Source organism: Aethalodelphis obliquidens, unplaced genomic scaffold (genome assembly GCF_003676395.1).
Source record: "Aethalodelphis obliquidens isolate GAN/ISIS:26980383/991018 unplaced genomic scaffold, ASM367639v1 scaffold32, whole genome shotgun sequence".
Taxonomy (NCBI): Eukaryota; Metazoa; Chordata; class Mammalia; order Artiodactyla; family Delphinidae; genus Aethalodelphis; species Aethalodelphis obliquidens.
The window spans coordinates 13,822,746-13,849,682 of record NW_020837976.1 but is presented as its reverse complement, the minus strand read 5'-3'; the positions used below and the strand labels follow the sequence as shown (position 1 = coordinate 13,849,682).

Genomic DNA, 26,937 nt, shown 5'->3' with positions numbered 1-26,937 from the left:
AAAAAAAAAAAAAAAAAAAAAAAAAAAAAACCCATTTTGTGAAAATACGGGCAAAACTCAGCATTTTCTATAAGAATGCGTGACGTAAATTAAATTCTCCAAATTCTCCAGAATAAGGATGGGAGGTCAAAAATGAAGAGTTGTGTAAGTCTACTCAAGGTTTGCCATCATCAGAGAGAGAAAAACAAATATCATATATTAACACATATATGTGGAATCTAGAAAAATGGTATAGACCAGGGGTCCACCACCCCTGGGCCGCGGACCAGTAGCAGTCCACGGTCTGTTAGGAACAGGGCCACACAGCAGGAGGTGAGCAGCGGGTGAGCGAGCAAAGTTTCATCTGCCGCTCCCCATCGCTCCCCATCGCTCCCGCTCACATTACTGCCTGAACCATCCCGGTGTCTCCCATCCCCATCCATGGAAAAACTGCCTTCCACGAAACCGGTCCCTGGTGCCAAAAAGGTTGGGGACTGCTGGTATAAATTATCCTTTTTGCAAAGCAGAGAGAGAGACATAGACGTAGAAAACAAATGTATAGATACCAAGCGGGGAAGGGGGTGGGGTGGGAGGAATTGGGAGATTGGGATTGACACATATATACTATTGATACTATGTATAAAATAGAGAGCTAATGAGGACATACGATATAGCACAGGGAACTCTACTTAATGCACCGTGGTGACCTAAATGCGAAGGAAATCCAAAAAAGAGGGGATATGTGTATATGTATAGCTGATTCATTTTGCTGTACAGTAGAAACTAACACAATATTGTAAAGCAACTATACTCCAATAAAAATTAATTTTAAAATAAAACCCTACAAACAGTGAGAGCTGGAGAGGGCATGGAGAAAGGGAACCCTCCTATGCTGTTGGTGAGAGTGGAAATTGATAATAGCCACCGTGGAGAACAGTATAGAGGTTCCTTAAAAAACTAAAAATAGAGCTACCAGTATGGTCCAGCGGTCCCACTCCTGGGCGTATATCCAGGGAAAGCCATGATTTGAAAGGACATATGCACCCCAAGGTTCATTGCAGCTCTATTTGCAATAGCCAAGACATGGAAGCAACCAAAATGTCCATCAACACATGAATGGATAAAGGAGATGTGGTCCATATAGGCAATGGAGTATTACTCAGCCATAAAAAGGAATGAGATAACGCCATCTGCAGCAACACTGACGGACCTATAGATGATCATACTAACTGAACTAAGTCAGACAGGGAAAGACAAATATCATAGGATATCACTTATAGATGGAATCTAAAAATGGATACAAATGAACTACTTGACAAAACAGAAACAGACTCACAGACTTAGAAAAGAAACTTATGGTTGGGGGGGGGAAGCGGGGGGGGGCGGAGGGATAAATTAGGAGGTTGGCATTAACATATACACACTAATATATATATAAAACAGATCATCAACAAGGACCTGCTCTACAGCCAGGGAACTCTACTTTGCACTCTGAAATAACCTAAATGGAGAAAGAACCAGAAAAAGAATAGATATATGGATATGTATAACTGAATCAAGTTGCTGTCCACCTCAAACAAACACAACATTGTAAGTCAACTCTACACCAATATAAAATAAAGTTAAATTAAAACAAAAACAAAAAACGTTTGCCATCAATGCAAGTGAGCCAGTAACAACACTTTGGAGTATGTGCTGTGCTCCCAGATCTGTGATAACATCAGTTGGCCACCACTACGTTCCAGGCCCCAAGCTAGGGACTGGGGATAAATTAATTCCTTAATATTTGTGTACATATAGGTGAAGAGTACACAGGAACTCTCTGTACTATCTTTGCAATTTTTCTGTAGATCTAAAATTATTCCAAATTTAAAAAATAAAAAGATTTATGCACAAGAATTATTGTGATGCTGAGAAATACCACTTCCATGTACCATAGTATTGTGCGCACACATCCTCTCTCCTGGCAACCTGCATGGGGCAGGCTCCAGGTCCCCACGCCCCCAGCTGGCACGGCCTGCCACAGCTGAGCAAACAGACTTGTTGGTATAATACTCAAGCGCAACAGCTCTGCAGACCATACCTATCCATATCCGTAAGGAGTTTTGTCAATCAAATACTGTGAAACAAAGCTCTGGTTTTGGAGAAACACAGGAAACGATGCAGAACATTTTACCGTGAGTTAACTTGCCAGTTTATTACTGGGAATAGATGAAATGCTTGCATTATTTCTGTTAATTTTCAAGAATTGTTCGGTGCAGCCTGATTGCTTATTTGGCTTCCTGGAATTCTTTGCAAACCAAAAGTCCTGACAGAAAGTGCAAGCCCGGAAATAAATGGATGTTCCTAATGAATCAATCTCTTAGAAGTTCAGCTTTTATAATCTGGGATCCACAACAACACTTAGTCATTTTAGCCCTCAAGAAGATGACTTACAAGCTTAGTATAGTGGAATTTATTTTCTATGCAGCTACCCTATTCACCATAAGGCATTTTTATTCTTCATGAGATTTCTGTGGTGAAGAAAATAATGATTGAGACAATAGAATTACTTTACTTATTTACTATTTCTCTCTTTTTTTTTTTTCCCTTGTCTGCACCGTACAGCACGTGGTATCTTAGTTCGCAGACCAGGGGTGGAACACGTGCCCCCTGCAGTGCAAGCACAGAGTCTTAAGCACTGGACTACCAGGAAAGTCCCCCCCACTTTTTTTTTTAAATTATTTCTTATCTATACTCCATATCTCTTCAACAAGATTTGAAAGCATCAAAAATACATGTCATAAAAATAGTGAGGAAATGAATGGAAAGGAAAACTAAGACAGTGTCGCGGATAAGGTCTGCATCTTGATGGTAGCCCATCAGCCTTACAACGTTTTCCGACTTCTGAAAATTACTCAGCACTATTAAGGATTAGTTCTGGTGTAGACAATGCATCAGGAACTTAAAATGGGGTGTCATTTTTAGCAATCATGCTTACCTTTCTCTCTCGCCTCTCAGAAAGCTTTTGGAAAACATTTTGGTTTCTCTGCCCAGTTTGCTGATCGATGCAAATCATCTGGCATCTGTGACAAGGTCCCAAAACCTGGGAGGTGAGAAGGGAAAAGACAGCGTTGCCATGAAAGTGACCAGACTGTCACACTCTGCAGGGAGGAATCTGGGTCCAGGAAGAATCTTTGTAAACAGCCAATTTCAGACTCACAGAGAAATACTCAAACTGCACGGAGCCAGGAAGTGCCGCCTCTTCCCAATGCCCGCTAGGGAATCACCCACATTCGTTTATCAGCTTAAAGGCTACTGCATCAGGGCTTTGAAGAAAACGAAGAGTGATTGTGACTCACAGGTGGTTATCAGGGAATGTTGGGCTTCCTCCAGGGAAGAAAAGAACTGATTGAGGGCATACTGGGAGAAGATGAACAGCCACACACCCTGCGCTGCTCTCGTGGCCACAGATCGCTCGAGACTGCGAGACTGCAGCAAGTAGCTCACACAATCACACGCGCCCCTGTGAAACACACTCACTGAGAGCTGAGAGCTGCTGGCTTTCTTTCTCTTTTTTAATTACTCCACAATACATAACAGAAATTGTTCGGTGTCCGTTCACAGACAGCTACCTCATCCCCAGATTTTGCAGTTTTCACCATGGCCTGGCATTCCCATGGGTTGATGCGCTTAGCTCTTCTCCTTTGAAGCCATGTGCATAATTTCTAATGCTTTGCTGTAATCAATAATTTTGCAATAAAGGCCCTAATTCACATAACTCTCTTTCCTGTTTGAATTTTTCTTTAGGCTAAATCTCCCAAAAGGAGATTATAAAGTCAACAAGTATAAACCTTTTATGACTTGATGATATCCAGTGAAAAATTGCTTTCCAAAAGAGATGTGTTAGATCTTTCCACATTGCAACTACTTCAGCACTGAGTATTATCACCAACAAACATCTCTTAAGCATTTACTTAAAAAAAATTTTTAATTGAAGTATAGTTGATTTACAATGTCTCAGGTACACAGCACAGTGATCTGAAAAAAATATAAATTACATAAATATATATATAATATTTATTTTATATAATAATCATATATAATATAATAAGAATATAAATAGATAATATAAATATATTCTTTTTTCAGATTCTTTTCCATTACAGGTTATTGCAAGATATCAAGTATAGTTCCCTGTGCTATACAGTTAAGTCCTTGTTGTTTATTTTATATATATTAGCATGTATCTGCTAATCCCAGATTCCTAATTTAGCATTTACTTTTTGAAAGGCACATTATTAACTATAGCTTATACTTTTTAATGCCTGCACAGGACAACACTGTATAGATGTAGTGCACTTTTTTTAATCAACTCCATTTTTATGGAGACACAGATGTAGAAAACAAACATATGGATACCAAGGGGGAAGGGGGGTGGGTGGGAGGAATTGGGAGTTTGGGATTGACATATATACATTATTGATACTATGTATAAAATAGATAACTAATGAGAACATACTATACGGCACAGGGAACTCTACTTAATGCACTGTGGTGACCTAAATGAGAAGGAAATCCAAAAAAGAGGGGATATATGTGTATGTATAGCTGATTCATTTTGCTGTACAGTAGAAACTAACATAATATTGTAAATCAACTACACTTCAATAAAAATTAATTTTTAAAAACTTCCCTTTTGGGCTTCCCTGGTGGCGCAGTGGTTGGGAGTCCGCCTGCCGATGCAGGGGACACGGGTTCGTGCCCCAGTCAGGGAAGATCCCACATGCCGCGGAGCGGCTGGGCCCGTGGGCCATGGCCGCTGGGTCTGCGCGTCCGGAGCCTGTGCTCCGCGGCGGGAGAGGCCACAACAGTGAGAGGCCCGCGTACCGCAAAAAAAAAAAAAACAAAAAACCTTCCCTTTTATGGATATTTAGGATGTTCTCCAATTTTTCATATTTATAAAGTATTGCAATGAGTAATTTTGTAAAATATCTTTGCATATTTGTAACAGTATTTTTTATGGAATAGATTTCTATGAGTGAAATTATTGGGTCAAAGGGCATGCATATTTTAACTTTCATTAATTGATGTTTATCAAGTATCATGACCTAAAGAAAGCAAAGCATTTCAGAAAGGTGTTTTTAGAGTCCTTCTTGTATTCATGTACCCAGGTACCTTACAACTTACTTGTTACAAGGTAAATTTCTGACAGTGGTCCTAGTCTAGTTGTAGTGCTTTCTCTTTTCCTTCTTTTCTTCCTTTATTTCTCCCTCTCTCTATCTATCTATCATATACCTAGTGCCTACTCTGTACCAGGCAGGATGTGTAAAAGCAGGTGCTTTTTTTTTTTTTTGCGGTACGCGGGCCTCTCACTGCTGTGGTCTCTCCCGTTGCGGAGCACAGGCTCCGGACGCGCAGGCTCAGCGGCCATGGCTCACGGGCCCAGCCACTCCGCGGCATGTGGGATCTTCCCGGACCAGGGCACGAACCCGTGTCCCCTGAATCGGCAGGGCGACTCTCAACCACTGCGCCACCAGGGAAGCCCTTTTTTTTTCTTTTTTAACATCTTTATTGGAGTATAATTGCTTTACAGTGGTGTGTTAGTTTCTGCTTTATAACAAAGTGAATCAGTTATACATATACGTATGTTCCCATATCTCTTCCCTCTTGCGTCTCCCTCCCTATCCCACCCCTCTAGGTGGTCACAAAGCACCAAGCTGATCTCCCTGTGCTATGCGGCTGCTTCCCACTACCTATCTATTTTACGTTTGGTAGTGTATATATGTCCATGCCACTCTCTCACTTTGTCACAGCTTACCCTTCCCCCTCCCCGTGTCCTCAAGTCCATGCTCTAGTAGGTCTGTGTCTTTATTCCCGTCTTACCTCTAGGTTCTTCATGACCTTTTTTTTTTTTTTCTTAGATTCCATATATATGTGTTAGCATACGGTATTTGTTTTTCTCTTTCTGACTTACTTCACTCTGTATGACAGACTCTATGTCCATCCACCTCACTACAAATAACTCAATTTCATTTATTTTTATGGCTGAGTAATATTCCATTGTATATATGTGCCACATCTTCTTTATCCATTCATCTGTTAATGGACACTTAGGTTGCTTTCATGTCCTGGCCATTATAAATAGAGCTGCAATGAACATTTTGGTACATGACTCTTTTTGAACAACCCAATCCAAAAATGGGCAGAAGACCTAAATAGACATTTCTCCAAAGAAGGTATACAGATTGCCAACAAACACATGAAAGAATGCTCAACATCATTAATCATTAGAGAAATGCAAATCAAAACTACAATGAGATATCCTCACACCGGTCAGAATGGCCATCATCAAAAAATCTAGAAACAGTAAGTGTTGGACAGGGTGTGGAGAAAAGGGAACCCTCTTGCACTGTTGGTGGGAATGCAAATTGGTACAGCCACTATGGAGAACAGTACGGAGGTTCCTTAAAAAACTAAAAATAGAATTACCATATGACCCAGCAATCCATTACTGGGCATGTACCCTGAGAGCAGGTGCTTTTATAGCATGGCAGGGACACAGCAACAGAAAATGAAGAAGAGTCAGCCAGGATGGAGGATTGAGTGGAATGACAGAAGGCTGGTGCCAGAGAGGTCTGTGGAAGAGAAAAGAGATAATTCTTTCAAGGGGGAGCAGCTTCCAGGATAAGAGGAAGCTTGGAGAGTTAAATGGGTAACAAAGATCTTTCGGACATCTTTTTCTTCTATTGGTGCCACGCAGTTTATCCCTACCCCAAACACCAGACCTCTGAAATCCTTCATTAAGGGTTAAATTATTGTTTACTGCTTTCCTGGAAGTTAGAGTGATGTTCCATTTGAGTGCAGTAGCCCTATTACAATCAGTTTATACAACTGGCTAATTACTATTATTAAGATAATTTCATTCCCCACTGAAGAACTGGGGACATCCTGTGCAGATGACCCATCCTTCTGTCCCCAGCTATTCCATAGCTTTCCTGCCCATTCATTCCATCAGCAGTTTGGAGCACTTACTCTGGGTAAGGACTGTCCTAGACCCCAGAGGAACAGCAGGGACTAAACAGACTTGGTCCCCACCCTCATAAGCTCTGAAGAAATGAGACACTGTGCAGACTGTGACCTTGTGGTGGGTCAGGAACAGCATTTCCAAGGAGGTAACATCTGAGCTCAGACCCTGTAGGAGCTGGAGGAAAAGTGCTCCATGTGGAATGGACAGCAGGGCTAAGGTGCTAAGGCAGGAAGCTTGGCTTGTTTAGGGAATGGAGAGAAGGTCTGCAGGGCAGGCAGAAGGGGAGGGGTGATGAGCTCGGGGAGATGGGAGAGGCCGGGGGGTCAGGTCTCGGGGGCCTTATCCACCCTAAGGAGGAATGTAGATGTTAGCTGAAGACCTCAGGTTTGGGGAGCCCAAAGCCTGGGGAGGGAGGGCATCCTGGAGACTTCGCCTCTAACTGCAAGCTGCTCCCCAGCTGCCAATGAGGCCAGAAGCGAGAGAGCATGGGGAGAAGGTACAGCCACCATGGGCACTGAAGGACCATGAGGCATCTGGGTCCTCCTCCACAAGCTCCAGACAGTGAGAAAATCCAGCAGGTTTCAGGAGGAGGATGTTCTCATAGACACAAGCATTCCAAGAAACAGAGTTGAAGCCTAGACACGGCGACAAAGTCTGTACCTTCATCACCTGTACGTTCTCTCTTCCCCACGTGAAACTGCTGCCCTCCCCGGAGGAAGGAGGGATGGATCATTCCAAGGGGCACCCCAGGATGCAGGTGTCACATACCCTTCTGCTGAGATTTTGTGGGTAAGAGTCAACGCCTGGTGGGGGTGGGGCACGTGATGGGGCATGGGATTCCCTGCTACCTGCTACCATCCCGGCCTAGGACTGAGGTCAATCCCCATTGGCAACGCTTGAGGAAGGATAATAGAACTCCTGGGAACTTACCTGGAAATGCAAGGAACCAACTGAAATTTCATCCCATTTCTCTTCTTCAAAAGCCCTTGTTCCACTGGTAATAATATTGGCACGGAAACGTGAGATGAGATTGTTCACTGGGAATAATTCTTCCTTTCCATTCTCATCACTGTTTAAGACATAGCCAAAAGAGAAAAGGTGGGGAAGGGTGGACAACTGCACTATTGTAATAATTCAATATTTCTACCACTCGATGCCTGAGTTCATCAATTGTACTCTGGCCTGAGGCTTCGATGATCAGAACAAGCCTTTATCATGAGTGCAAGGCCAAGAGACTCACATCTGTTGGACAGACTTCCGTGATCTCCCTGGAATATGGTCCCATCTCCATGGAGAAGCCCACAAGAGGCAGTGCAATGGGTGAGCAGATCTTTGCTGAAGAGATGAAGAACTTTGGAAACCAAGTGAACTGGGATCGAGTGGATAAACTTATGAGAAAATACCAATTCTACAGTCAGGACAAGGCATTTAAAGACTGTCAACAGGCTTAATTATCAAGGACCTAAAAAGTATCAAAAGCTCACACTCTTTTTGGATATTAGAACATCATAAAGCAACATAGAGTATACATGGGAGGTTTTAATATTTATTTCCTATAGAGAACCGATTGGTGGTTGCCAGGGGTGGGGAGAAGGGTGGGCAAAATGGGTGAAAGGGGTCAAAAGGTACAAACTTCCAGTTATAAAATAAACAAGTCATGGGGATGTAATGTATAGCATGGCAACTATAGTTAATAATACTGTATTGTCTAAAAAAAGACTGTATTGCATATTTAAAAGGCGCTAAGAGAATAAATCTTAAGTACTCATAAAAAGAAAAAAATTTTGCAGGACTTCCCTGGTGGTGCAGTGGTTAAGAATCCACCTGCCAGCGTGGGGGAATCCCTGGTCCGGGAAGATCCCACATGCCCTGAAGCAACTAAGCCCATGCACCACAACTACTGAGTCTGCACTCTAGAGCCCGCAAGTCACAACTACTGAGCCCACGTGCCACAACTACTGAAGCACGCGTGACTAGAGCCCGTGCTCCACAACAAAGACAAGCCACTGCAATGAGAAGCCTGAGCACCATAACAGAGTAGCCCCCGCTCTCTACAACTAGAGAAAGCCTACGCATAGCAATGAGGACTCAACACAGGCAAAACTAACTAAATAAATAAATTTATTTAAAAAAGAAAAAGAAATAAACAATCTTTAAAAAAAAATTTCCAGCTATGTGTGATGACAGATGTTTACTAGACTTACTGTGATCATTTCTCAGTATATACAAATATAGAATCATGTTGTACACCTGAAACTAATATAATGTTGCATGTCAATTGTATCTCGATTAAAAATTTTATTTCCTAGCTTCCATCCCATTTGCAATTTTAACTAAGCATATGCTATTTTTGTAATTCTTGTTTAAAATTTTTGTTTATTAGCACAAGTTACCATTAAACAGCTCCCTGCACCTCCATGCACGCCTTCCCCTAAGGTAAAAAAACACTGAAAAAGCATCTGCAAACTTCAACAGAGGAACACACTGTATGATCCCATTAAATTGAGTTTAAGAAAAGGTGAAACTGTCTAGGGTGAAAGAAGGCATAATAGTGGCAACCTTCAGTGGGGCTGGCCAAGAAGGGACATGAGGAAGGGGTCTATGGTTCTAGAAATGTTCTCTACTTGATCTGGATGGTGGTTACATGGGTATATACCTCTGTAAACATTCACTAAACTATGTACTTATGATTTTTGCACTTTGTTGTACTTTAATAAAAATTTTTGAAGTTTGGAGGGAGGGAAATCCTTGAGCATGACTGGAATTTGCCCTGGAGACAGAACTGAAAGACGCTGGGGGAGAGTAAGGGGTCCCATGTCTGTATCTCAAAGCCCCTGGCATGTGAAAAGCCAGGGACCAGGATACCCAAGTCCAGCTTTGCCAGTAACTATGTGCAACACCCACAATCGATGAGGACTGCAGGGCCCTTGTGGGAAATGAGAGGGTTAGCACTTTCCAGTCCTAAAATCCTTTGATTCTGGATTTACCCTCCAGGTTATAAACAAACAAACAAACAAAACTCCCTTTGTGCTTTTTAATAGGGAAAGTTTTATGTCCAAAAGCTACCATGGCCCGCAAGGAGACAATATCATCCAGCAAATTTGAAAACAGAACCAGGGACGCTGTGTACTAACCACAGCCTCTTTCTCCTACCTTTGACCACCTGGCCTTCCTACCTCCTGCTTGTCAGCTCTGCACTAAACCAGGACTGCAGGAACCAGGGCTGCAGCAAGCCTGTCCCCACCTCCTCTCTTTCCACACCAAGAATCCCAGAAAACTGCAGACCTGCTCCATCCAGGGCCCAGGGTACCTGAGGAAGGGGGTCACTCAGTACCGGGAAAACTCAGTGAACGCCCAGGGACCAGGCATCACACTTCAGCTCCTAAAGAGGGCAGCCTGGACCTCGGCAAGGGAACACTGTTGTGTGTTTTTGCCAATGACTATAAACAGGAATTACTACAAACAGTCCATTTTTGTGGCTTTTATTAAACTATATGTGTACATGTTTGTGCATGTGCACACATGTGCCCAGGACCACAGGGCACGTGAGCGTCACAGGAGCCCCAGCTCATGGTGTTGACAGGTGTGGACCATGAATGATCTGCCGGTCCCAACTCTTATGTAAGAGCTGGGTGATTTTTCTTTTTTGCCCCGATTGTCTGATTACCTTGGGACTTCAATTTCCTCTGAAGGACAATGAGGGGGCTTGAACCAACCAAGACCCTTTCTAGAGCTGACTTTTCCAGGACCCTTGGGAGATCCCTGGGTGGGAGTGAGCAGGCAAGGGTGCTAGTTCTGTCTGATGATACAAACAAATAGTATCTACAATTACAACTTTAAAAGCTTTCATAACCACTCTTCTTTTCACTCAAAATGACTGTGGAAGTAATGCAAGGCTCCTAGGGGCCAGGGGACAGTGGGAGAGTGGGCAACAAAAGTGGGTCCAGGGGGCTTCCCTGGTGGCGCAGTGGTTGAGAGTCCGCCTGCTGATGCAGGGGACACGGGTTCGTGCCCCGGTCCGGGAGGATCCCGCGTGTCGCGGAGCGGCTGGGCCTGTGAGCCATGGCCGCTGGGCCTGCGCATCCGGAGCCTGTGCTCCGCAACGGGAGAGGCCACGACAGTGAGAGGCCCGCGTACAGGAAAAAAAAAAAAAAAAAAAAAGTGGGTCCAATTGCTGGCGATTACATTCAACTAAATGTTTAAGAATTGAAATGATTAAACATGAGGGTTGGGATTCTCCGCCAAGCATCCTGAGGGCCTCAAGAAGGACATTGGAAGATAAAAGAGAACCCTCTAAAAGATTAAGGGAAACTGGCCTAAAAAGTTTTGTGACTTCTCTGGGCCTCAGTTTCTCAATGAAGGGTCTGGACTCATGATTCGCAGACCTTTTCTCCCTAGGGAGGTGACCAGCTCACTCCCAGGCGCAAGTAGTTACACCTGTCTGCTATTCCCAAGGTAAATAGCAAATAGTACAGGGATCTTACCTGGTGCTTAATTGCTGCTGAAGTTCCAAAACACTGGATCTGTTTATCAGCAGATACTGTGCCTCATTCACCAGAGAGAGGGTGGCTGTTGTACAAGCAGATTGATCTAAAAGTGATGGAGTATTTAAAGGAAGAGTTGTTGGAGAGGGAAACAACCTAAGTGTCCACTGATGGATAAATGGTTAAGGAAATGTGGTACACATACACAGTGGAATATTATTCAGCCATAAAAAAATGAAATTTCGCCATTTAACGACAACATGGATGGACCTTGAGGGTATTATGCTAAGTGAAAAGTCAGACAGAGAAAGACATATACTGTATAATCTCACTTAGATACGGAATCTAAAACAAAACAAAACAAGCTCATAGATCCAGAGAACAGATTGGTGGTTGCCAGAGGTGGGGGGGGGGGGGGGCGGGGTTTGGCAAAATGGGTGAAGGTTAAAAGGTACGAACTTCCACTTATAAAATAAATAAGTCCTGGGGATGTAATGTCTAGTGTGGTGACTTCAGTTAATAATACTGTATTGCATATTTGAAAGTTCTCATCATAAGAAAAAAATTTGTAACTGTGTGATGATGGATATTAACTGGATTTATCGTGATGATCATTTTGCAATATATACAAATGTCAAATTATTATGTTGTATGCCTGAAACTAATATAATGTTGTATGTCAATTATACCTAAATTTAAAAATTAAGATAAAATAGAAAAGAAGAGTTGCTTTCTTGGAATGCAAATGAATCATGCTTCCATTGACTTGCATTTTTTAAATTTAATTTTTATCTTATAATAGAGTGTAGTTGATTTACAATGTTGTATTAGTTTCAGGTGTAAGCAAAGTGATTCAGCTATACGTATACATATATTCATTCTTTTTCAGATTCTTTTCCCATATAGGTTATTACAGAATATTGAGTAGAATTCCTGGCCTGATTAGTACTTGAATGGAAGACTTGCATTTTTAAATATTAGGGACTGTTTCTAAAGGGAAGAAAATGGTGCCCTGGAAATAAAAAATGTTCTAAGCATGGCTCAAACTTCTCAAAAACAGAAAGAACATAAGCTCCTAGAATATGCTGTTGATAATCTGGAAAAAAATAATAAAATGCTGAAGTTAAATTCTTCCAGCAAAGGAAACTTGGAGGCAACACTTAGAGGAGGAGAGATGGGGCTGCAGGGCAGAGGTGGGGAAGTGGCGGGGGTAGGGGGGGCCCTTCCCCAAGCAAGAAGAAGGGCCTTGATGAGGGTCACAGGCCCAGTGAGATCTTCTGAATCTGGTCAGTGAATCTAGGCAGGGAGAAGCTGGGTTCTGCCCTTGGGCAAGTGTGTAATATTGACTTTAGAAACAAATAATACAAGTTTTAAAACTACTGAAAAGAAAAAAAAAAAGAGTGGAAGAAAATATCAAGGGCCTCCAGAACTACTGCAGCCCATCACCCAGCTTCCAGCTCCCACTTTTTGGGCCATAGCTGTCTTTATACAAGATGTTGATGATAAAGGCTGGCCGGGCCAAAACCTAGTGAGCTGTCTCTGAACTAGGCCTGTGGACCCCAGAGTACCCGAGAATGGACACTTCCAAGAGAATCGCTTACAGATTCTCTATTTCCATGTCTTCTTTGCTAAAATGGCTCTGCCGGAGCAGTGAGGTGCAATCCCAGGCCCCTCCACAAAAGGCCCTTCTCACCCTTCACAGGGCAAAGGCCGCACCTCTCCTATGGCGCATTGGCCCTGGGGGCTAAAAATCTCCAGGGTGGAAAACAAAAGACCAGTTCAAAACCCTGGGGTCTGTGCTGAGAAAATAAAAGTCTCTCAAGCTTGGGTGACTGATCCTCCTGTAGGTCAGATGGGTTCCATTTCTTTGCTAACCACAAAACTGCCGGAACTAATTAAGTTGTCAAGTGACAGATGATTAAAGTCATCTTGATGTTAGATCCCTGTGCCTCAGAAGAAAGGTTTGAGTGACAGCGCGTTAACCAAACACCTTCATCCCCAGCTGTTTACTGACTTAAATAAGATTCTTCAGAAGAGAACCAGTGCTGAACACCAGCTATTCTGATGATTGGTGACAGTCATCCATGGACATGGGAATTAATCACAGGTGGCCAGCCATCTCATTAAGAGATTCATTTTCCACTATTTTTTTCTCTTTATGTTTAATAACTATTTTTTGAAATTTATAATATACTTTTGTTGCTTTGATCAACTGTGTACTATTAAACACTATGATAAGAACTCAACCTAGGAAAAATTTCCTAACACTGAGACTCTACAATCACAGGAAACTTTAAGAAATTTTATACATTTCAATTTATATATAATTTTAGTTTCAGATAAATATGATAGGGTGATCAAGGAAAGAGTTTCAAGCATAAAATATATAACACTAAGATAAAATTCCTTCAAGAAAGTGGAATGGAAATACAAGTTGAAGAAAGAAAATGAAAGAAAGAAAATTTCTGTACCTTAAAAAACAGTTTGTTTATACACATATTTTTAAGTTAATACTCATAAGACTCAAATCACTATGGTATTGAGACTCCACTGGTTTATATTTAAAAGGGCAATGTACAAGTTTTAATTTTAAATGACTACAGGCGTACATTGTTTTATTGCATGTCACTTTATCATGCCTCGCAAGTACTTCACAGGTATTAAGTTTTTTACAAATTGAATGTTTGTGGCAACACTGCATCGAGCAAGTCCATTGCACCATTGTTCCAACTGCATTTGCTCACTTCATATCTCTGTGTTGCATTTTGGTAGTTCTCACAATATTTCAAACTTTTTCATTATTACATTTGTTACAGTGATCTGTGATCAGCGATCTTTGATGTTACTATGACTTGCTGAAGGCTCAGATAATGGTTAGAGTTTTTTAGCAAGAAAGTATTTCTAATTAAGTTATGCACACTGATTTTTAGACATAATGCTACTACATACTTAATAGATTACAATAGAGTGTAAACATAACTTATATATGCACTGGGAAACCAAAAAATTTTTGTGACTTGCTTTATTGTAGTGGTCTGGAACCGAACTCTCAGTATCTCCAAAGTAAGCCTGTATATTTGCAATATGCTGGAAATCACATCCTTTGCAACTTTTTTTTTTTTTTTAATTTAGATGACAACGTAAAGAGGTAGTGTAGGTTTAAAAAATTTCTTCTAAGGTGTACCAACACAAAAATGTTCAAAGGCCTAGACCTAGACCATCAGAGACCTCTCCACCATAAATGGCATCCTTGAAGTATAATATTCACAAGCTGACACTTCTGATCCTGTATCGAGCAGCCAACAGATTCATTCTGCTCCCACCTTTGCCTACCCAGGCCCCATCTCCCACTAGGACAGTCACTGCCGCCTCCTGCCTGGCCTCTTTGCTTCCTTCATTTCCCTCTCCCTTGCAGCCTCCACACCTCACCAGGGGTGTCGTTCTAACGCAAGCTGCATCATGAAACTCCCCAGGGTAGAATTCTTCAGTTCTTCAACCTGAAGACAGTGCTTACTTACTCCTCAGCAGCACATTCATCTCTTCTCTCTAGCTCTGCCCCATCACTCCCCTACCCATGTCTGACCCTCCTAAACCCTTCTCCGAACCCATGAAATGCCAAGCTCTGCCATGCTGCTCCTCAGTAATCTTCTTGCCTTTCTCTGCCTGGAACACTTCTACTCTCCTGTTAAGACGCAGCTCCAAACTCACCTCTTCCCTGAAGCCCTCCATGACTCACTCCAGGTGTAGATTTACAAGCCAGTCTCCCAGGGAGCTAGTGACTAAGCCAGGTCATTCCTGCACAAACCAGTAATGTGGCAACTCTCCAGTCCATTCATTTATTCATCTGGTATTTACTGAGCAACTACTATGTGCCAGGTCTGTTCTAAGCCCTGAACAAAGCAGAGAAAAATCCCTCCCTCACAGAGCTTATGATCTAACAGACGGAAGACAGAACATAAACAGGATAACTGAGTCAGATGCATGGCCTATAGGATGTGAAAAGTGCCACAGAGAAAAATAAAACAGGGAATGAGCTGGAGGTTCAGGTAGGGGCCCTGGTTCTAAGGAGGGCAGCCAGGCAAGGCTCCCCCGAGAAGGTGACATTTGAGCAGACACCTGAAAACTCTCTCTTCCTATATGGTACTGTTAGCTCAAAGTACTTTCTTCTCTGCTGTCTCATTTTATGCTCACAACAGCTTATGGCGGGAAAAACTGTCAAAACCCTTAAATCTAAGTAGATGACATGCCGTCACAATGTTCTGCCGTCGAGTTCTACAGAATTTCAACACCAATGGGTTCAAGGATTTGCCAAGGTCTCAACAACTACTTGGTGTCAGGACCAAGACTAGAAGTCCAGATTTTCTTAGTATACAGCAAGCTACCAATGTTTTTCTTTAACAAAACTTAATTGTGCTTCTAAACATGCAGGACTGAGGCAGAGAGCTTGAGCAGAGGCTGCAAGCCCTCCTCGGCCTCCTCGGGCTCATCCTGGAGACCACACATGGGTCCTTCTGACCTGGGGGACACCACAGCACCTTTCTGCCAGAGGCTGACCCCCCCTACTTTCTGTTCAGGAGCACGTTGCCCTGTCAATCCATTTTGTGGGCTGATTTTCGTGTCTGCAAGGGTTAAACCCAAGTGCCTGTCCCCTAAGAAGCAATCCGAAATGTGATACCTTTGCCTCGTTTCTTCCTTGCATTTCTTTGAAAGTCTGAACTTTGTCTGATCAAATGATATGGACGGCCAAAAAACGTTGACAACCAGCTTGAAATTTTTTCTCCACAGTCATAAGTATTTACCCTGGCAGAAAAAAAAAAAAAAAAAAAGGAAAGATGTTATGTAGTATTCCTTTAAATAACTGAAATAGCAAAAAGTTACGTAATATAATATTATATAATTAATATAATATAATATAAAAACATGAAGCCCCCAACAAGACAGAAATCTACAGTGACAAGTGTGCTTAGGAAGTCGCAATGAGATTCCCAAGGCACGGGAAGGCCTGGGATCTGGAGCTTATGCAAAGCTTTCAGATCAAATTAAAAGCTTTAGAAACTTCTCTTGAAAGACTTTGTTTATATTACTTACAGCCACTGAGAACCACAAAGCTTGGAATTTAAGAGCTTCCAGAGCATTATTTTGCTTTAAGAAGCTCTGGAACCCAGACCCGTGTCCTGGTTTTTTTACTAGAGGCCTGACTGGAATATCTTCTGTCACGGCCATGCTGTAGGGACTGATGTGTTTGGTTTCTGAAAAGAACACTATGGCCATAAGTCACTGATATAAGTACATTTTTTGATCTGGTTTTTTAAAACTCTTCAAACTTCTAGAATTTTTAAATAGAATTTTAAATTTTTTAAAAATTATAATCTACACATCTCCAGAACTAATCATGCGAAATTGCTAATAACTTACATTGGGATTACAAGATAGATATTATTGAAAACTTATCCTTAATTTTTACTGGGAAAAATAGCTGCCTTTAGGATCTAGAAAGGAAAGGGAAGAATGAAACCTTGCTTTGTAGACATTCTCTCTGGTGCTTTGAGAGACGCACCTAAGTCCATTTTTCATCATATTGAGCACTTGTGGTTCTGAGTATAAGAAGCCTGACCTCTAGCTATCGAAAAGCTTTATTAACCAGAAAATGCCATTCCTCTCAGATGCAGCTAAATGAAATCTACAACCAGGGAAGAGCCTGATAAATAATTGCAGGTACCCCTAGATAGCTATATTTCTCTCTATGAGAAGATTTGCTATAGTGACATGCAGAAATGTTTACCCCAAATTCATTGCCCTATTTGAAAATGTGCTATGATGAGTGTTTAAATCTGCACAAGAACTAACAAGAGGATGCAGAGTGTGCTCACCCCTTGGGCTCCAGGATGGGCCAGGGCCCATGATGCTCAATTGTATAGAGCACAATCTTCACGCTATCACCTTCCCACCTTTCCTGAGCATGTAGCCCTTCATCATCCCAGCGTGACCTGGGGCACTAACAACTTGAGTCCAATTTGGATGTAGCTTGAGTATTTGACATATCATCTCATGACTTACTTGTTTGCAGTGCAGAAGGAAATGTACTCTGACTCAGTACTATGCATATCACCAACTACTGAGCACAAACATACCCACCAACTACTTTATTGTGTTAACTAATAGGCAATTAGCATTTTAAAAGACTTCTACTATATATAAATCCCTACTGAACTGTTAAGGGTTAACCATTTTAGTATTTGGGGGGTAAACTAGTTGGGGTATTAGATGCGCTGGGAACCCATCAGATAGGGGTCCACAATCAGAAAATTTGTATTCCACATGTTTTCAGGTTGAAATTAGATTTAGGTTAAAAGGGATGCAGAAATTTGATGTATTCAATAAATTGATTTGTAAATATTTACGATCAAGAAATAAAATGAAATCCTATAACACTCAACCTCATTTTCTATGTTTCCTAGAATTCAGCAGATGATTTACCATCAATAACTCAGATTAGGTAATAATCCACAACTATATGGAATATAATTGTTGAACTATCACTTGAAAGTTCTACAACCTGAGGGACATCTTGACACTCCCCTCAGCTTCCACATCCAATTCATCGGCGAGTTCAGGTTATTCTACCTCCAGAATATATTATATCTGATGCCCACCTGATTTTCTCTCTGACCCTGATCCAAGCCTCCATCTCATCTCACCTGTGTTACTAACACAGATGCTCAGCTGGCCTTCCCACTTGCACCTTACCGTCTTCCAACTTTTCTACACCCACCAGCCAATTTTTTCAAGCTGTGAATTGGGTCCCTTGACTCACCACTCCCCTGCGGCCACCCCTCTGAGCTCCACCATGCCTCCTCCAAACTGTCCCCTGCCTCACCTCACCTCCCTCCACACCACACTGTTCCAGGGTCTACAGGAAGCAACACAGACAGTCCTGCTCTCTCGGGGTTGGCATTCTAGCAGGAGGGACTGAAGGTATATGTTGGGGAAAAGATTAATGAGAAGGAGAAGAATTCAGCAGAGCAAGTGGAGAGGGAGGGGCTGGCTCCTAGGGGAGGTCAGATGGGCCCTCTGAGAAGGAGGTTTTTCAGCAGAGACCCGATGAGGTGAGGAAGTGAACCCTGCGGGGGTATAAACAGGGAAAGAGCATTCCAGGCAGAGGGAGCAGCAAGTGCAAAGTCCTAAGGAGGAAGCATGCTTAGTAGATGTGAAGAAGAGCTAGGAGCCAGTGTGGTTGGAGTGGAGTGTGCGAGGGGGAAGCGGCAGCAGACTGGACAGAGGATGCAGCCGAGGACCGATGGCACAGGGCATTGCTCTCTTCCCCACTCTGAGCCGCCCTGCAGCTAGACCTGCAAATGTCACCTGCTGCAGCCTCACCTGTCCGCACAGACCTTGCTTTGGCAAATCTGAGCCGGTTTGCTGTTCTCCTCAAGCGACACCGCTATAGGCTCCATCCCTATTGAATAAAGGTTAGAGACAAATTTATCATCATGGAAAAAAAACAAGTATGTCCAAAAAAAAGTCCATTGTCCTGAAATATACAAGAATTTTAATGACCCTGGAAATTGGTTGAATCAAGTAAGTGGCTGAGTCTTGGAAATCTCTTTACAACACAGAGATTCTCTTCCTCATTATCGGTACCACCAACAGCGTGTGCATCGAGCAGCTTTGTCATGGAAGGCTCTGCACTGGGGCCCTCACATCCACAGTCCCTGGAACACTACAAATTCCTCTGAATGCTTTCTCTACCTCTGCATGACTCCACATCCTGACATCATTGCTCACTAGGCTACCTTAGATCCTCTAGAAATAGGCAGGCAGACATGAAGGCTCACTCTGTAAGGATGTCAGTATAGTGTCAATTCTCAGTAGCCCCTAGGAATCAGCATCAAATTGGATTCCTGCATCAATCATCATTATCACCAAGAAAAAAAAAACCCAAAAAACTGTTATTATGTCAGTGGGGTTGGGAAGCCATTCTTTTCTAAAAAATTGTTACATACATCGTACATACAAAGGAGTGTTTAACATATATACATAGTGGTCTGAAGAATAATAAATGCTCATATACCCAGTACTCAGCTAAAGTGGTATTCATTCTTTCAATAGATTTAGAATAAAATATGTGGAAGAAACTAGAGGAAACTGATCCATGGCTACTGATGGGTGAAAGACCTTTGCTAAAGGCTGGAACGGCTGAGGGCCTCTGCCACTCTGCACTCCTTCTCATCCTTCGTGAGTCATTAAAAATATAGGGAACTGCATGAAGCCAAGACACCTGAGCGGAATTTGTGGCGGCTCCTACTCTGTGGACTCCTCCTGTGTGGCCCACCTGTGCCCTGCACCCTCTCAGCATTGCCGCCAGTCACACTGCTCACCGGCATGACCCAACCTGCCCCCAGCAAGCACACAGCAAGCACACCTGTATCCCTGCTCATGCTGGTCCTGCTTCATCACACACAGCACAGCAACGGGTACATCCATTCCTACTCACGAGCGTCAGATCATGACTGTTACCCAGACCCATGCCAAGCACGACAAGCCTTTCACCACAACAAAGACAGAGAAGTAACAATATGCGTAAGAGGTATTTCATCAGCTCTGTCCCCTGCTTGTCCATGTCTTACACAAGCATGACCAGTTCCACACTCCTGTCCCTGTGTGGGGAAGGCCAGAAGAGGCCTCATCCAGAAAGCTCCAGAAGTTTGGAGAGTGCTGTGCTGAGTGATTAGAGATGCTGCTGTGTCAAAAGGCTGTTCATGGGGCTTCCCTGGTGGCGCAGTGGTTGGGGGTCTGCCTGCCGATGCAGGGGACGCGGGTTCGTGCCCCGGTCCGGGAAGATCCCACATGCCGCGGAGCGGCTGGGCCCGTGAGCCGTGGCCGCTGGGCCTGTGCATCTGGAGACTGTGCTCCACGGCGGGAGAGGCCAAAGCAGTGAGAGGCCCACGTACCGCAAAAAAAAAAAAAAAAAAAAAAGGCTGTTCATGGAAGGATGGGATTGCACCAGGTGTGCACCCACAGGGGAGAACAGTAAAATGAGTCCTGGAACATTGGTTATGAGGAAGTAACCACAGCAGGGGGACAGCACGTGTACAAATGCACAGTGGAAATGCACCCCTGGGCTGCCAGCAGGAGGCCTGCACTCAGCCTCTTTCTACCCTTACCCAAGACTCTGCACAAAACATATATAATCATAAATATGGCCCTCAGCTGGCTTATAAAGGTCATCGCAGGCCTCTTGCTAAACAGGCAACCTAATCTGGGGTCCCCATATGGATTGAGCTCAAGGGCTGCCCCCAACAAAGTTCATGGGGATTGAGTTCATTCCGGATATACTAAGCCCTGTGCTTGTACAGCTCGGAGATACAGAGAAATAAAAGATTCCAACCTCTGGACTCAAGATACCTGAAATCTTTTGGAGTGACAAGTCATTTACATAAAACAATTATAATGCCTTGTTTTAATGTTTATTATTTAGGGCCAAAAGTTTGTCCTACCATACGTGTCCTGAAAAGGATGCCCTTCCTCCACCCACAGTGCTGGAAGTCCCTACAAGTGAGCAGAACATCTGATATACCACACCACCTCACAAAGTGCTGCTGATTTGGAGTGGAAGATATTCGGGTATTTGTTTTCACCCTCTCTTATTCCTTATATTCTGGGATAAATCCTATTTAGTCATGACATACATTTTTACGCTTCAGAGAATAGAAAGAAGAGTAACCCATTCAACTCTTTTTGTATGTTAATATCCTGGGTATACAAACGTAAACAAGAAAAGTATAATAGAAGGGGGTAACATCTCAATTCAAAGAAATGGAAAGATATCCCATGCTCTTGAATTGGAAGAATTAATATTGTTAAAATGGCCATACTACCCAAAGTAATCTAAATATGTAATACGATCCCTATCAAATTACCCATGACATTTTTCACAAAACTAAAACAAATAATCCTAAAATTTATATGGAACCACAAAAGACCCAGAATTGCCAAAGAAATCCTGAGGAAAAAGAACAAAGCTGGAGGGACTTCCCTTGTGATGCAGTGGTTAGGAATCCCGTTGCCAATGCAGGGGACATGGGTTTGATCCTTGGTCCGGGAAGATGCCACATGCCACAGAGCAACTGAGCCCATGTGCCACAGCTGCTGAACCTGCACTCTGGAGCCTGCGAGTCACAATTCCTGAGCCCACTTGTCACAACTACTGAAGCCCGCACACCTAGAGCCTGTGATCCACAATAAGAGAAGCCACAGCAATGAGAGGTCCACACACTGCAACAAAGAGTAGCCTCTGCTTGCTACGACTAGAGAAAAGCCCGTGCACAGCAACAAAGACTCAACACAGCCATAAATAAATAAATAAATTAATTAATTAATTAATTAATTTTTAAATAAAAGAACAAAGCTGGAGACATAACCCTCCCAGACTTCAGACAATACTACAAAGCTACAGTAATCAAAACAGCACGGCATTGACATAAAAACAGACATATGGATCAATGGAACAGAATAAACAGCCCAGAAATAAACCTACACACTTACGGTCAATTAAACTTCAACAAAGGAGGCAAGAATATACAATGGAGAAGAACAGTCTCTTCAGCAAGTGGTGTTGGGAAAGCTGGACAGCCACATATAAATCAATGATGTTAGAACACACCCTCACACCATACACAAAAATAAACTCAAAATGGCTTAAAGACTTAAGCATAAGACATGACACCATAAAACTCCTAGAAGAGAACATAGGCAAAACATTCTCTGACATAAATCATACCAATGTTTTCATAAGTCAGTCTCCCAAGGCAATAGAAATAAAAGCAAAAATAAACAAATGGGACCTCATCAAACTTACAAGCTTTTGCACAGCAAAGGAAACCATAAACAAAATGAAACAACTACCTACAGACTGGGAGAAAATATTTGCAAATGATGTGACCAACAGGGCTTAATTTCCAAAATATACAAACAGCTCATATAGCTCAATAACAAAAAAGCAAACGACTCAGTCAAAAAATGGGCAGAAGACCTAAATAGACATTTCTCTAGAGAAGACACACAGATCAACAATAGGTGCATGAAAAGATGCTCAACGGCAATTAATTATTAGAGAATTGCAACTCAAAACTACAAAGAGGTACCACCTCACACCAGTCAGAATGGCTATCACTAAAAATATATATAAATAACAAATGCTGGAGAGGGTGTGGAGGAAAGGGAAACCTCCTCCACTGTTGATGGGAATATAAACTGGTGCAGCCACTATGGAGGTTCCTTAAAAAACTAAAAATAGAATTACCATATGATCCAGCAATCCCACTCTTAGGAATATATCCAGAAAAAACAATAATTCAAAAAGATACATGCACTCCAACATTCACTGCAGCACTATTTACAATAGCCAAGACATGGAAGCAATCTAAATGTTCATCAAGAGATGAGTGGATAAAGAAGATGTGGTATATATATGCAATGGAATATTACTCAGCCCTAAAAAAGAATGATATAATGCTATTTGTAGCAACATGGATGGACCTAGAGATTATCATACTAAGTGAAGTAAGTCAGACAGAGAAAGACAAATACCATACAATATCACTTATGTGTGGAATCTAAATAATGATACAAATGAACTTATTTACAAAAGAGAAACAGACTCACAGACATAGAAAACAAAGTTATGGTTAAAGGGGGGGATAAATTAGGAGTTTGAGATTAGCAGATACAAACAATTATATATAAAATACATAAACAACAAGGTCCTACTGCATAGCATAGGAAACTATATTCAGTATCTTGTAATAAACTATAATGGAAAAGAATCTGAAAATGTATATACATATATATACTATACATATATACTATATATATATTTATAACTGAATCATTTTGCTTATACCAGAAACTAACAACATTGTAAATCAACTATACTTCAATAAAAAAAATTTTTTTAAAGAAGATAACTTCTCAATCTCACTAATAAGAATAGGTACAAAAATACCAATAAAATATTAGCAAACTAAATCCATCAATGTATCAAAAAATCATTGCCAAATAGTTTTTTTCTTTTCTCCAAGGTTGCAAGGATAGTTCAGTACTAGACAATCGACTAATGTTAAGATATCACACTAATAGACTATAGGGAAAAAATATAACCAACAGATGCAGAAAGAGCATTTAGTGAGAACTATTAGTCATGATAAAACTTTTGGCTAAATTTAAAAAAACTACTTTAGCCTGGTAAAACGAATCTATTAAAAATGTACAGTAAATACAACTCTTATTTTTGAAATTTTAGAAGAATTTTATTCAAGTCAGTAATAAAAAAGGATATTTCCCATCACTGCTCCATGCAATAAGAAAAGAAGAAAAAAGAGGGAGTGAATAAAAATTGAAAAGGAAGATATGAAACCGTCATTATTAGAAGATGATATGCCTATCATCTGAAAATCTTCAGACCAACTAATAAAACTAACAGGAATTCAGAAAAAGTACTGGGTAAAACACTGATATACAAAAGTCAACAGTGTTTCTATACTACAACAGTGTTTCTATACTACAAAAATAACCAGTTAAAATATTTAATAGAAAAAAAAGATAGTGCTCAAAATACTCAAATAAACAATTATATAACGAAAAGTGTGCAAAAATTTTCTGGAAAATAGTATTAAAATTATTTTAATAAATTACTATTAAAATTTTGGAGTAAAGAAATCTTCATGGAGAGAGATACTATTTATATATAGAGGACTCAATATTATATGATATAAATTCTCCTGAAATTAATTTATAATATTACAATCAAAATATGATTACAAAATATGTAATTTTGCAATCAAAATCCCAATGAAAATAATAGAGAATGTCAGAATGGACAAAAAGCATGAGCCAACTGTATGCTGGATACAAGAAACTCACTTTAAATATGATATAGGCAGATTAAATGTAAAATGGAGTCATAAAGAAAATGAAAAGGAAGTCTACACAATGGGAGAAAATATTTGCAAATCTGATCTAAAAAGTGACTTATATTCAAATATATAAAGAATTCTTACAACTCAATAAATTAAAAATAAGTAAGCAAAGAATTTAAATAGATATTTTTCTGAAGAAGATACACACATGGACAATAAACACATAAAAAGATGGTCAATATCATTAGTCATTAGGGAAATGCAAATCAAAACCATGTGAGGTACTGCTACACACCCATTAGGATGGCTATTAAAAAAAACAACAACAGGGCTTCCCTGGTGGCGCAGTGCTTGAGAGTCCGCCTGCCGATGCAGAGGACATGGGTTCCTGCCCGGTCTGGGAAGATCCCATGTGCCGCGGAGCAGTTGGGCCTGTGGGCCATGGCTGCTGAGCCTGTGCGTCCAGAGCCTGTGCTCCGCAGTGGGAGAGTCCCCAACGGTGAGAGGCCCATGTAACGCAAAAAAAAAAAAAAAAAAAACAGAAAATAACAAGTGTTGGGGAAGATGTGGAGAAACTGGAAACTTCATATGTTGCTGGTGGGAATGTAAAATGGTGATGGAGTCACTTTGGAAATGCTAAACACAGAGTTACCATATGACCCAGCAATTCCATTCCTAGGTATATATCCAACAGAATTGAAAACATGTCCACACAAAAATTTATACATAAATGTTCACAGCAGCGTTATTCATAATAACCACAAATGGAAACAATCCAAATATCCATCAACTGATGAATGGATAAAAAAAATATGGTATATCTATACAATGGAATATTATTCAACAATATGGATGACCCTTAAAAACATTATACTAAGTGAAAGAAGCCAGTCATATATTGTTGCCATTTATATGAAACAGCCAGAATAGGCAACTCCATAGAAACAGATAGTAGATTAGTGGTTGCCAGAAGCCGGGGATAAGGTTGGGAATGGGGAGTGACTGCTAATGTGTATGGGGTTTCTCTTTGAGGGTGATGCAAATGTTCTAAAATTGATGGTGGTGATGGTTGTACAACCTTGTGAATATACCAAACATATCATTGAATGGTACACTTTAAATGAATACATTTTATGGGATGTTACATAAATATCAATAAAGCTAGAAGAAATAAATATAAAGGTGGAAAATGATACACCATACAAACACTAACCACAAGAGAGCTGAATGGCTATATTCATATCAGACAAAGAATTTCACACTTCACATTTTGAAACAAAGAAAATGACCATGCATAAAGAGGAGCATTACTTAGGGAACAATTCACCAAGGAGACATAATAATACTAAGTGAAGCAAAAACTAAGAGAACTAAGGGGAAAATAGACAAACCCACAATTACAGTTGGGGACTTCAACACTCTTCTTTCAGTAAGCAGCAGAACTGGTAGCGAGTACATAAAAATTCAGCAAGTACAGAGAAAAACAGCAATACCATCAACCAACTGGTATAGAACTGACATCTATAGAACACTCCACCCAACAACAGGATACACATTCTTTTCAAGTGTATATGGAACACTCACGGCAATAAATCATATCCTTGGTCATAAACCAAACCTTAACAAATTTTAATTTAAAATCTATAAAGTATGTTCTCTCTTTTGGAGAGTTTAATGGAATTAAACTGAAAATCAATAGCAGAATGAAAACAGAAACATCTCCAAATATATAGAAATTAACACACTTCTGTAATCCATGGGTCAAAATGAATATAAAGAGAACAAGTAAGGACATAAAAAGATGCTTAACATCATTAGCCAGTAAGGAAATGAAAACTAAAATCATGACGAGATTGGAGTTCCCTGGTGGCCTGGTAGTTAGGATTCCAGGCTTTGACTGTTGTGGCCTGGGTTCAATCCCTGGTCAAGGAACTGAGATCCCGCAAGACACATGGTATGGCCAAAAAAAAAAAAAAAAAAAAAACAAACATGATGAGATGCCATTACACACCTATTAAAATAAATAAAACAAAAAATACCGACAATACCAAAAGCTGACAGAATGTGGAACAACTGGAACTCTCATACATTGCTGGCGGGAATGAAAAACGATTCGGTCATTCTAGAAAATGGTTTGGCAGCTTCTTTCAAAGGTAAACATATCCTTACCATATGACTCAGCAATCAACGCCTAGTATTTATTCTAGAGAAATGAAAACTTGTGATCAACCAAAAACCTGCACATGAATGTTTAGAGCAGCTCTATTCATAACTGCTCAAAACTGGAAACAAGCCAAATGTCCTTTAACAGATGAATGGATGAACACACCCTAGTATATCCATACAATGGAATACTACGCAACAATAAAAAAAGAATAAACTACCGATTCATGCAGTAACTTAGATGGGACTTAAAGGCGTCATGACGAGTGAAAGAAGCCAATGTCAGAAGGTCACATATTGTATATTCTATTTATATAACATTCGCAAAAAAATAAAACTATAGTGATAGAGAACAGATCTCTGATTGCCAGGTGTTAAGGGTGGG

General features: G+C 41.1%; 1 protein-coding gene across 15 annotated transcripts in view; it reads right to left on the bottom strand.

The window, feature by feature from the left end:
• MOCOS (molybdenum cofactor sulfurase) overlaps positions 1 to 26,937 on the bottom strand; it is a 58,341-nt gene that overhangs the window by 846 nt on the left and 30,558 nt on the right. For 11 of the 15 annotated variants that reach the window (XM_027127754.1, XM_027127767.1, XM_027127757.1 and 8 more), the window contains 6 exons: positions 18,850 to 18,928; positions 16,148 to 16,272; positions 11,473 to 11,578; positions 8,171 to 8,323; positions 7,919 to 8,057; positions 2,960 to 3,064 (listed from right to left, as the gene is read on the bottom strand). In XM_027127754.1, coding sequence (XP_026983555.1) covers positions 2,960 to 3,064; positions 7,919 to 8,057; positions 8,171 to 8,323; positions 11,473 to 11,578; positions 16,148 to 16,272; positions 18,850 to 18,928 — 707 coding nt within the window. Of the gene's footprint in view, positions 1 to 2,959; positions 3,065 to 7,918; positions 8,058 to 8,170; positions 8,358 to 11,472; positions 11,579 to 16,147; positions 16,273 to 18,849; positions 18,929 to 26,937 lie in introns of those variants that run through there. The other 4 variants (XM_027127760.1, XM_027127761.1, XR_003437284.1 and 1 more) reach the window with 3 other exon arrangements.